Source organism: Myotis myotis, unplaced genomic scaffold (genome assembly GCF_014108235.1).
Source record: "Myotis myotis isolate mMyoMyo1 unplaced genomic scaffold, mMyoMyo1.p scaffold_m19_p_7, whole genome shotgun sequence".
Taxonomy (NCBI): Eukaryota; Metazoa; Chordata; class Mammalia; order Chiroptera; family Vespertilionidae; genus Myotis; species Myotis myotis.
The window spans coordinates 852,205-864,644 of record NW_023416379.1 but is presented as its reverse complement, the minus strand read 5'-3'; the positions used below and the strand labels follow the sequence as shown (position 1 = coordinate 864,644).

General features: G+C 57.8%; 1 protein-coding gene across 1 annotated transcript; it reads right to left on the bottom strand.

Annotated features, from left to right (window-relative positions):
• Positions 1–6,715: 6,715 nt before the first annotated feature.
• Positions 6,716–8,569, bottom strand: LOC118660284 (ubiquitin-conjugating enzyme E2 R2-like). The gene has a single exon (XM_036317503.1). The coding sequence runs from the start codon at positions 7,833–7,835 to the stop codon at positions 7,116–7,118; it is 720 nt and encodes a 239-aa protein (XP_036173396.1). The 5' UTR covers positions 7,836–8,569; the 3' UTR covers positions 6,716–7,115.
• Positions 8,570–12,440: the final 3,871 nt, after the last annotated feature.

Sequence of the window (12,440 nt, the reverse complement as noted above, 5' to 3'; positions counted from 1 at the left end):
CCTTATCTCTCCTCTAAGCCTCAGCCCCAGGTCTTCCCGTCATCTCTGTCATCTCCATCTCCATCTTGATAGCAGCTGGAAGGAATGCCCTGGGTGCTGGCAGCCTCTCAGATAAGAGGGGCCGAGGGCTGGGGTCTCAGATCTCCTTTCCATTCCTTGTGGCCACGCTTACGTAAGTGAGTGTATGTTCAACGGAAAAGGCCTGTACTCACATTTTTTCTATTTAAATCTTGAAGACCAATGCTGCCCAAACAACTGCTCCCCGCGTGCGGGCGTCAGCACGTGGACTGGTGGCGGCCAACCCCCAAGCGGTCAGGGTTCCAGCCCCACCTCCCCACAGGGGTGCAGGGCCTTGAGCAAGGCCTTCCCGGCTTGGGGCCTCGGGTGGACTGCGGATACAGCTGGACTCGGGGTGCAGGCTGGGGGGCTAGCCCACAGGCCTAGTGGTTGGCTAATCTGTTTAAGTTATAAAATGTTATTTTAAAACTTAAATATCTGTTTTTTTTTTCTTTTAAAAAAGATAAAGAAGCAAGGCCCTTACTTCCTGCTGTGGTGGGGTTGAGGGGTTCACCTCCCCCCCCCAGCCCTCACGGTGCAGGTGGGCAGGGGGCTGGGGGGAGGTTTCTGTGACCCCAGCCAGACCCTCCGCTTCCCAGCTCCCTGAGTCAGACCCGACTGTCCCGACCCCACACCAGCCCCCACCCCCTCGGGGGAGCGGAGGCGCTCAGGCCCAGCAAAAGGGAGACGTTTCACTTTCAGACAAAACCTGTGCCCTCTGTCCCACCAGGAACCCAGCCACGAGCGCCTGCCTCCGACCCAGGGCCGTGCAGCCAGGGATCTGGAACGGCACAAGCCAGGACCACCCTCATGGGCTTTGTATCTCTCCCTGCTTCTTCCTACCGAGGCCCCCGTGGCACTGGTTGCCAGAACATCGGCGACGGGCACAGCCAGGCTCCGCAGCTGAGGCAGCCCCGGCCTCGCACCTGCGTCTCCCCCTGAAACGAGCCACAGCTTCCACCTGGCGGGCGGGAAGGGTGTGTTTTGTTTTGTGTTGTTTTGTGGTTGCTGTTAAATCCTCACCTGAGGACACTGACCCATTGATTTCTAGAGAGAGTGGAAGGGGAGGGGAGAGACGGAGAGAAGCGCCGTCCATGTGAGAGGGACTCATCGGGGTTGCCTCCTGCACACGGGCCAGGGACGGAGCCTGCAGCCGAGGCACCTGCCCTTGACTGGATCGAACCCGAGACCCTTCCGTCTGCGGGCCGACGCTCTGACCACGGAGCCACCGGCTAGGCTGACGGCTGTTTTAACCTGATGTTTTCAGGGACTCCTGCTTGTTTAGATTATTTTAATGATTGAATTTTACAAGATCTGTGCTCTGGGACTTTCTTAGAGAAGAACAATCATTTTAGGACGAACCTTAAAATGTTCTGCATGGAAAGAAACGCCGTCTGTGCCCATTTCCTGTCCTGCACCCTCCTAACGCGGCTGCTGTACTGCCTCAGGTCGGGTCCTGGGAGCTCGGGGCGAGACAGACACCCAAAGACCCGAATGCCTTTCGAGCTGGTTCTGCAACTTCCTGTCCTCAGGAGCTAGATCATTAGGGTTTGGGGTTTGCCACAAGCCGGCCTGTGACGCACACGGGAGCCTGGGGAGCCGTGCCCTCCCTGGCGTGCAGGCGCGTTTCCGTCCTGGGCCGACCACCACGTGTCCCTGGGTGATGGAGCTCCCTGCCGGCAGCGCGGGTGTTGGTGCACGGCCTGCCGCGGATTCGCTCTCCCCAGCCGGATGCATTATTGATGGGCATGCTGTAAATTTTTAAACAAAATAAATAATGTATTTAGAACAGTGGCAGTTTGTGCTGGTTCAAATGTTCTTCTAAAACAATGCAAACATGCTCCCTTTGAAATAGCGCAGTGTTTCCACAGGAAGACAGCACATTCTTATTTTTATTTATTTTTTTAATATGTCTTATTGATTTCAAAGAGTGAAGGGAGAGGGAGAGAGAGAAACATCCCACGTGGAGGGGAGTGGTGCGGGGACACGCCCTGCTGTCTGAGCCCCTGAGAACACCCGGTGAGGCCTGGCCTGCAGTGAAGGGTGCAGACTCGTGGGCAGGGCCACCAGGGGGGCTGTGACGGACGGACGGGACAGGGCCACGCGCAGAGGGAGGCCAGGCGCCCTTGGACGGCTTGCCGAGGCCCTGTCACCCTGTGGCCTCCCTGGCATTCCCCTGGGAGCAGCCGGTGTGTCTTATCTGCTCCCGCTGATACGGTGGCACCCAGTCCGCCAAGGAGGCCTGAGCCGCCGTCACCCTCAGACCTCGGCGCTGACGACAGTCTGTCCCGCGTCCCGGGCCCTCGCCCTCCTCCCCCTCCTTCGGGGATGTTGGCAGGTGCCAGGGCCCGTCCACTGCAGCCGAGCAGGCGGGCACGGCATCTTCGTCAGCCAGGCCCCTGCGAGCAGCAGCCCCTCACTCGGTCCCCTGACGGGGGGACCCTCCTGGGAGTCAGCGCAGAGCAGGCGGCAGGGGAGTTGCTGCTGGAGGCGCAGGTCCCGGTTGTGGGGGGACGGGGGGGGACAGCTGGACCCCACAGCACATCTGGGCGACCCCCGTTGTTCTCGGAACTGGCGAGGTGGCCCACCCTGGAGCTGCCTCTGAGCAGGGCCCACCCAGCAGTTCCAGGCTCTGCCGTCCGGAACTGGACGCGGGAGGGGAGGTTGGGGAGCAGTGTGAGCACCACGGCAGCGCCCCCCGCGCCCCCCGTTGCCCGGGACAGTGCCCACAGCCGGGTTCTGCCCCCCGTGCCCCCCCCGCGCCCTCCGCTGCCCAGGATGGTGCCCACGGCCGGGTTCTGCCCCCCGCTCGCCCGCAGGAGCACCGCTGTGCTTGGCAGGGAGGCCGCCAGGAAGCCGGGCTGGGCGCTGGGTCCCGCACACACCAAGGCCCTTCCTCCATGTCCAGGCCCCTCTGCCTGTTCCCTCCCGGTCCCCACTGCTCAGGGGCGCTGTCCCCAGGAGCACTGTGACCACCTGGGCCTCTCCTGGACCCGGAACACAGGCCACCAGATAGCCAGCCGCCCCACTCCGCCTTATGCCACCCCACAGCCTGAAGCAGGAAGAGGGAGCCTGGCCCGCCCATGGCATCCCACGGTCAACCCAGAGACGGCACCTGTTCCCGCAGGTCCCACTCCCAGCTCAGCCCCGAGAGAACCGCAGTCACCTCACGGGCGGAGCCCTCTCAGGGGTCCCCTAATTACTCCCTCCTCAGCCAGGGTCCCCACAGCTGTGATGAACTCTGTCCCTCGGGAATCTGTCATTTGGGGGAGACAGGCAGGTTAATTACTATTGTGGAAGGCTGAGCGAAATAAATGCTTTAATAAACGTACAGACGTGCGTTATGGAGACGCAGGGAGACAGTGATGACAGCTGGCGGGGTGTCGGGAGGAGCTGGCATCGGAGCTGGGCTTCAAAGGATGCCACGGAGGAGGGGGAGGGTGCCATGGAGAAGGGGGAGGGGAGACAGAGATGAGCGAAACACTGACCTGAATCTCAAGCTATTAGGGAGGCTTTAACTTTTTGATGAGCCGGATGATAGCTATATATATATTTTATGGATTTCAGAGAGGAAGGGAGAGGGAGAGAGATAGAAACAGCAATGATGAGAGAGACTCATTGATGGGCTGCCTCCTGAACGCCCCTACTGGGGATCGAGCCCACAAGCCAGGCCTGTGCTCTGACTGGGAATCAAACCCGGGACCTCTTGGTTCACAGATCGATGCTGAATCCATGGAGCCACACCAGCTGGCCGGGTGTTAGCTTGAAGCTCAAAGCCCAGCATGATCTTAAAGATGTCTGCCACACCCAGTTCCCTCATCAGCTGTATCATTTTTTGTTTATTTATGTAAATAAAAGCGCATGCTGACACACCCCTCCCCCCACCCCTGCAGGTCTGTATTTTGCTTCTCACTTGGCCTCATGCTCTGACGACCTTCACAGCAACACGCAGCTCCCTGTCCCTCTTGCTTTCGCTTAGAGCTGCCTGGTGTCCCAGCAGCCCGGGCGCCATAACCCAGGTCCTCCCACCCTCTGCCCTGCGGGCTCTACTCCGGGAGCCATGGTATATGCAGATCGCTGTGCAGGTGGCCGGTGTGACCGAGTTACCGAGCTGGGGCTGCTGGCCAGGTCCCCGTGTCTCCCCACCTGTGGGGACCAGACAGATCCCTCCCCGATGCTGCCGCTTCCACACCCACCTCGGGTGCAGCACCTGCTCCCAGGCCCAGCCCAGTGCCTCCGGCCTGCGGAGGGTGTGCTCATCAGTGGGGGGAGAAATGGAGTGTTCGTCTCAGTTGCCTTCCTGTTGTTGGGAACACGAAGAGCCACTGGACTGTGTGTTCTTGGAAGAAGGATCCGGACCACTCCTCCAACATCCACCAAACACCCAGCACCGGCTTTGGGAGGCGCCTAGTGAGACCGCATCGCGCCCCGCCCTCCCCTCCCCTCCGCCTCGGTGGCTCCCTCTGGAGGAAAAGGAAGCGCACAGCAGGGGAGACCCGCCGAGGTGGCTTATCTGCTCCTGTTTGGTGGCTGTTTGGTGGCCCAGGGGGCTTTGCAGATGCCAGCGTGAGCCAGTCAGGCTTAGCCAGGGCGACCCTAGGGGCGCGGTCTCAGCACCCAGGCCCCTCCCGCCCAGGCCAGCGTCCCTCTCCTCTGAGCGGGGTCCTGTGGGCAGCCTGCCAGGCCGTGAGGACCCTGGAGCCTTCGTGTGGCCCCCACCTCAGCCCCTGTGCTCACCACCATCTTTGTCGCAGCCACAGGCCCCTGGTCACCTCGGGGTGACCTCGCGCAGGGCGCAGGCTGTCTCCGCTGGCAGAAGCCGGTGGCTGAGGGTTGGAAATACACAGACATTTTTAATGGAAGCAAAATGGGGCAAAGGCATCACGTGCATCAGGGATTGAGCTCAGGTGAGGCAATGCGAGGTCACCCCTGAGGGGTGAGGCCTGGCGAGTGTGGGGGTGAGGCGAAGACACCTGGGCATGAGAAACACAAACCCTCCCGTCGGGAATCTCCACGGTGGCATTGCCCGTTCTCTGTCTCAGGTTCGGACAGGGTCTTCCTGTGCTTTCCAGCAGAGACAGGGCTCATGGGCGGCCTCGAGGGAAGAGGGGGGGACCAGGGAGCTGTGAGCGCTGAGAGCCTTGCATGTGTGAGGAGCAGTCCTCCCCGGGAGGCAGCTGGAGAATGTCCTAAGGACCCATTCACTGCCCGCCAGGGAGCACAGCGCTCTGCAGGCTTCCGGGCAGCCTGGAGTGCCGAGGTCAAAGGTGAGGAGTGATTGTGAAACTATGAAAACTCTTGGCTCCAGGCGGGCTCCCCAGCCCTCTGTCCAGAGTCTGTGTGGGCTGTCCCCTGAATGGCGCTCACAGATCGCCCTGCCCGGCTCTGCCTCTCGGTCACAATGACTGGTGGCCGTCATGAATATATGGCAGACACTGTTCCCAGTGCCTTCGATGGATTAGCTCATGGCATCCTCACCACAGCCCTGTTCCCACTCATGTTTTACATGTCAGAAGTCTGAGCAGGGAGGGAGTCCCCAGGGTCATGGGGGGAGGGTGTTGGGCCCTGGGAGTTAGACACAGGCAGGGGGGCTCCTCAGGCCTTGCTCTTAATTACACCCTAAGCTGCCTCTCCACCCAGATCACTAGATTATAGCTGCCCCCTCTGAGTTCATTCACCCATCGAGCATGTAGCATCCATCTGCCCATCCACCCACCCAACCATCCATCCATCTACCTACCCATCCATCTATCCATCCACCTACCTACCCATCCACCCACCCACCCAACCATCCATCCACCCACCCATACATTCATCCACCTATCCACCCACCCACCCACCCATCCTTCCATCCATCCACCCACCCATCCATCCGTCTATCTGTCCATCCATCCATCCATCCACCCACCCACCCACCCACCCATCCTTCTATCCATCCATCCACCCACCCATCCATCTATCCATCCACCCACTCATCCATCCACCCACCCATCCATCCGTCTATCTGTCCATCCATCCACTCATCTATAGCTTTATCATGAACAGATACTATGGGTTACTGGGTAGGCAGAATTCCACATTTGGCAAAGGAAGGAGACACACAGTTGTGCTTGTATTAACACGTGTTAGTATTGGGGTCCAGCCCCAGCAGGTCCAGGGGTTCCCAAAGGTGTGGATGGAGTTGGAGAAGAAGGAATGACATGGAAGCAGCATTCAGTTGATCATCATAGCTAGGTTCTGTGTTTCATTTTTTATTTTTTTAAAGAATTTTTGTGAGTTTATTTGAGCCAAACTGTCTACATAAGCCGGGCGGGAAGCAGAACCTCAAGGAATTGAGATAATGCTCCAGAGAATGGTGGGTTACATCTGTATTTATACATTTGCCATCAAAGGAGGGACGTAGGTGGGTTACATGAAATCCATTGGTGACAGCTTAAGGAGGAGGGATAAAGCAAAGCAGGGAAACCCCTGGGATTGGATAAAAGTAAAATGATGGACACATGCTTAGGTGGGTGCAGGATCAATTAACATAACAAGAAGGAATTTGTGGTATCTGTCCTGGGACCCAGCACTTTTGGTTGTGCCCCAGGGGCTCCAGAAAAAGGGAAGTTACAAGTTGCCCAGACATTTCAAGGGTGTGTTATCATAGATACAAAAAGACAGTAGGCTCAGTTAAGGTAAAGGTTGACCTTGTCAGTGAAGATACCGGTCTAGGACGTAACTGCCCACCATCACTGCTTTTAATTTAAAGTTAAAGTTTAATTTTAGGCCATCCTTGGTGGTGAGTTTCGGTCTCTGAGTTTGTAAGACGGCCATGCAGGCCTCCCTGAGTTTGTCTGGTCATCATGTGGCCCCTTTCGTCCACAATTACCTTCTCTCTATTAAGAGGTCCATAAAAAGGAGCAAACTGAGATCCACAAGGGGAGTCAGCAGGAGCCATGTTTGTTTTCCCCACCCCCGTGATAGGTTTTTGCTGAGGGGCCACTGCTAGGTCCCCACTTGCTCCCCTCCCTTTGGCCTGAGATGGCAGGGCAGTACAGGGGCTTTGAAGGGGCAGGTCATGACTCCTCATTCCCAGAATCATCATCATCATCATAGCAGTCGGCATCTTCCTCCTCCTCATCTTCATCATCAATGTCAAGGTCGTACAAGTCGTCATAAAGCAAATCTGAGCTGTTGTCATTGGAAGGTACTTGAGTTTTGATGCAATATTCCGCCAGGGTCGTGGGGACTTTCACTCCATCCTTTTCTGCTTCAGCTTTAGTGGCTGAAACCTGTTTTCCAATGATTTCAGCATACTCTTTGTCTTTTCCTTGACTGTCCCTCCATTTCCTGAACATAACTGAAGCCTCCACATTGGCTGGGGAGAAGGTGTTGGGTTCATTAAGCAATGAGATTACACTTAACAGGATGGTCCTGACATTCTGAGTAGGATTCCACCTTTCGGAGGGCAGCTCACCACTCTGTGGGTCGTCTACGGGTGGATGAAGAATTGAAATGCGTACATGTCCATTCCCATAAATGTTGGGGTGCCACATTTTGGTCAAGAATCTGAAGGTAGGTGGTGAATATGGATAGTCTATAGGAAATTTAATACGCGCCTTGAAGTAGCCGCCTTCGTAGAGGGTGTTGGGGGGTCCGAAGATGGCCACCTCCCAGTTGTAGAGGTCGGACTCATCCACCATGGAGATCCGGAAGCCCTCCACCGGCTCCTCCTGCAGGGACTTCAGCTCCAGCATCAGGGCCTTCTGCGAGCTGGTCATCTGCTTCTGGGCCATCACGGCGGCAGTGAGCTGGACCAGGCCCCCCGCCTTGGCTCGCCCTCAGGCTGGGCCGCACCTGCCCCGGTCTTCACACACCCAGCGGGCCACACCAGGCCCAAGACGGCCCGTGGGCTGGCCCGGGTGCTCCTCACACAGGACGCGGGCCAGGCCGGGTTCTCCTCACACGGGGGCCAGGTATGGGGAGAGGGTGAAGGAGTTAGTGGAATTCACTCCTGGTCCTGGTCCTGGTCCCGGTCCTCCCCACCCCCCTGCCCCTGGAGGGGGCCTCCACTTGGGGGGGAGAGGAGAAAAGGTGGAAGCGGAGAAAGACGGCGGAGGGCCGGAGCTGGTGAGGAGAGGGGCCAGGCCGGCCCGGGAGCACCTCACTCGCTCGCCCGCCCTCTCGTTCTTCTCTGGGGCCTCCGCGGCCGCTGTTTCTCTTTAGAATAGTGCAAATGGGCAATGGTGCACTCACCTAAGGAGCAGATCCAGGGCTTTCCGTGGCAGGAAAAATAGGAAGAGGTCAGCTCAAGGATCAAGCCTTGATGTGTGGTTGCAGCCTCTTCCAGAAGTCTCCCCAGCCAGGTGAGTTCCCAAGACACTGTTCTGGAGAAGGTTCCAGGTTCTGTGTCTTATTGTCTTGTTACATCTGTATTTATACCAGTTGATTTTAATCCTATCAATTTCTATTCCAAAGGTTAGGGCGTTTCTTATCTCCATTCCAGGGAGTAAAGATTATGTAGCTTAAGCATGATTGATCGTAGTTAAAGTGATTAACTACCCGCCTGGCACTTAGTTGAGGGGTTTTATCCCCTCCCTAACTTCAGGGGAAAATCCCTACCTGGGGAAACAACCTTTCTCTGGGAGGTGACCTTGGTTAGAACACATAGCGCTAAGGGGAGCAAACATAACAGGATGCCATATACGCCAGGTCCCTTGAAACACATGCTGTACAGATGTTTCTTCCCTGCAGCGACTGTGTCAAGCAGCAAGGATGAACCGGCTCCCGGCATGTTAGACTGCACGCGTGGAGATGCGTGGACGGGAGGCTGGGGTCTGGTCAGCATCTTCAGCTGCCAGGAGGGTGCTCCCCCAGCACCTTCACTGTGGGCCTCACCATGGACCCTCCTCTGGCCGTCCCAGTCGTCATCTCTCCTTTCCTCTCTGCACTTCACCTGGGAGGCCCTCTTCTCGCCCCCGATGTTCACCTCAGTTCCGGACAACGCTGCATTTTTGCCGAGTCATCAACTTCATTTATAGGGGAAACTAACTGGGTTTTCTGTGACAAATGACTCAGACCAGAGGGTCGATGGCACTGACTGGTGAAATGATCACTAAACACATCTGGTCCTCCCCACGCTTGGCAGCTGCTCCGGGGGCAGGTGAAACTCACTGCGGGACGAGGCCCATGTGACCACAACCCAATCGTGCTACCACCAGCGGGAATTCCAGCGTCAGCACAGGCTGTTGCCAGGAGACGGCGTGAGACCAGTGCGCAGGCTCTGTGCTCCCATCGGTGCAAGAGGAAGCAAACCAGCTCCGAACGATCGGCACTAAGCGTGGTGGCCGGGTCTTCACCAGCCAGTGAACGCAGCCTCAAGGCTGGGTCTATGGAGCCACGCTCACCGCTCAGGGCTTGTTCCTGGATTGGATCGGCCGGAGCCTCTGTGAAGTGTTACCCACAGGACACAGCTGGAGGCCAAAACAAATCACACGAGAGCAACAAAAACGTCATCTTGACTTTCCTTCAGATTTGAAGACAGAGACACTATTTACAGCATCTGTGTCACATGACTGTCCCATGGTCCTTCTCCGCTCCGGTCAGAGCTTGGTCAGCAGCAGGGCTTTCTGAGCAGTAACGGCTGATGTTTGCTAAGCGTGTTCATGCTGCTCACCCATATCCACAACCTTCCTGACCCCTGGTGGGCGTGGCCACGTGATCCACGACCTCCTGACCCCGTGGTGGGCGTGGCCGCGTGATCCACGACCTCCTGACCCCGTGGTGGGCGTGGCCGCGTGATCCACAACCTTCCTGACCCCTGGTGGGCGTGGCCACGTGATCCACGACCTCCTGACCCCGTGGTGGGCGTGGCCGCGTGATCCACGACCTCCTGACCCCGTGGTGGGCGTGGCCACGTGATCCACGACCTCCTGACCCCGTGGCAGGCAGTGTGTGCCCCGTCTGTCCAGAGTCGGCCGCCAGGCCCTTTCCTCCGGCCACTGACTTTGCCCTGGACCCGTGTGGGGACAGGCGACCTGGTGAAGCAGCGCGTGTCGGAACGTCGGGTCGTCCCCCCAATCTGGCTGTAATGGCGACCGGTGCTGGGCCTGTTCACCGGGCGCGTGTTGAGCCCACGCGGGGCACGGAGGCGCCGTCCGCTCGGGAAGGCGCGGGTCTGGGTCTAGTGGGACGGACCTAGCCCTTCTGGGCCCTGGGCCGCGGCTCCATCGACCAGCTGGCGGCCTGCGGGCTCCGGCTCCTGGCTCTCAGGGGCCTTCTGCGCCGCTGGTGGCGGCTCGCCCGCAGCCGTCGGTGGGGAGCCCTGGCCCCGCCGCGGGTTTCCTGACCGCCCGCGTGGGTGCCACCCCGCCCGGGCCGCGCTGCGAGGCTCCAGCCCTGGGCTCAGACGCGGGACCAGCTGGGACCGGGGCAGGTCCTCACCGGGGAGCTGGAGGTCACGCCCCACAGGGCCGCCCGCTGCTTAGAGGTAAGTGGCCCCTGGCGCCCAGGAGGCCTCTCATGCGTCATGGGCATTATTCGGACTTGCTGACCGGCGGCCGAACGTGCTGTCACCCTGCATCTCCGCGGACCTCGCACCACTGGGCTGTGGTGGCAGCGATGCCCAGAGACCCTCCGATGTTGGGGGTTGTCGCGGGGCAGGTGAGCAAGCGGTGGAGGCAGCTCAGGTCCCCGCCACGGCTGGTCTCCCTTCCAGGCCTGGGGGTGCCACGGCGCAGGCGGGCACACTGGGAGGCAGCCGGGGGAAGGCCTCTCGGGTGGACTGGCCTCCGTCTTCCCCAGAGCAGAGCTGATTGGCCTGGTGTGTCACCTGCCACCTGAGTTCCCCAGCAGGTCACCTAACCTCCGGCCACGAGCAGGTCAGACAGTGACCTCTCCCCCTCCCAGCTGTGGGCTCGGGATTAAGGTGGCGCCCTCCCCGGCCCGGGCCTCACACCTGAGGCTGTGAGCCTCTTCGGGAGAGATGAAGGCCTGCCCTACAAATGCTCTAGACCAGCGCTTCTCAACCTGGGGGTCGAACGACCCTTTCACAGGGCTCGCCTAAGACCATCGGAAAACACATATAATTACATATTGTTTTTGTGATGAATCACTGTGCTTTAATGATGTTCAATTTGTAACAATGAAAATACATCCTGCATATCAGATATTTACATGACGATTCACAACAGTAGCAACATGACAGCTATGAAGTAGCAACGAAAATGATTTTATGGCTGGGTCACCACAGCATGAGGAACTGTATTAAAGGGTCGTGGCATTAGGAAAGTTGAGAACTGCTGCTATAAACCATTGACCTGGTCCCACTTGATGCAACAGGGGAGAGTCAAAACAGGTTACTGAGCAGTAAAATAAATGAATATGTAGATAGACCTATGTTTTATTGTGATGATTATTTAATGCAGGAAACAGTTTATTTTTTTATGCTTCAAAGTTTTTTTTAATATATTTTTTGTTGCTGATGGTATTATAGATATCTCCCGTTTTCCTCTCCTTCCCCCCCTCCTCCCAGCCCCTACCCACCCCAGGCATATGCCTTAAAATGATAAAGCAGATTCCCTTTGTTCCCTGAGCTATATAATTATCACATAAGCACCTATGTTCAGCCATCTGAACGTTGTTGGCACGGCTCCTGCCTGGCCCGGCTGTTCCTCTGGGACGCCCTCGGCTTCACGGGAGCTGCAAAACCCTCCCAACAACCTCGTTCATTACCCGGCCTTTGGCACCTGAGTCTGAGCTCTTGCAACATCACTGCCGTTGGCGGCATCCGCGTTGGCTCCTCCCACCTGTCGGCATTCGCCATGCCGACATCCCTTACACGCACATCTTCCCGCCCCAACAACACTGGCAATCTGCGGGCCGGCATCCCTACCTTCGAGCTCAGTCGGGAACGTTGGTTTTTGGTCTGTCACGCTTAGCTCGCTGGCCGGCCGAGCTGCCCTTGTCCACAGAGCCCCACACATGTCACCTGACGCCTTCCAGAGTTCCAACCGTGCTTCAACGTCAGCACTTCATCTTTTTACTCTTCCCAGTAAATGGTTACTACGGGGCGTTGAATATACCCTTTAAAGCGCTTCCTCGTTAGCGATTGCAAATGTGTCTGTGCGACCCACGAGCCTTCAGGAGACCCCGCCCATCCTTGTGCTGAAATATGTGGGTCACTCGCAGTTTCAGTTTTTAGCGTTACAAATGTTGGCCCACTGGCATTTGGCATGTCCACTGATATAAGTCACTTCTGTTCTGCTGGAACGATAACCTGTTGTGAGTGGCAGGAACATGGCTCGTCTGCATTCGTGCACGTCGTCAGGTCCTGTTCCCGTGGGTCTGGCGTGCCTGCGGGATGCGAGGCCTTGGGGAGCAGATCTGTTAACATTAGTCCC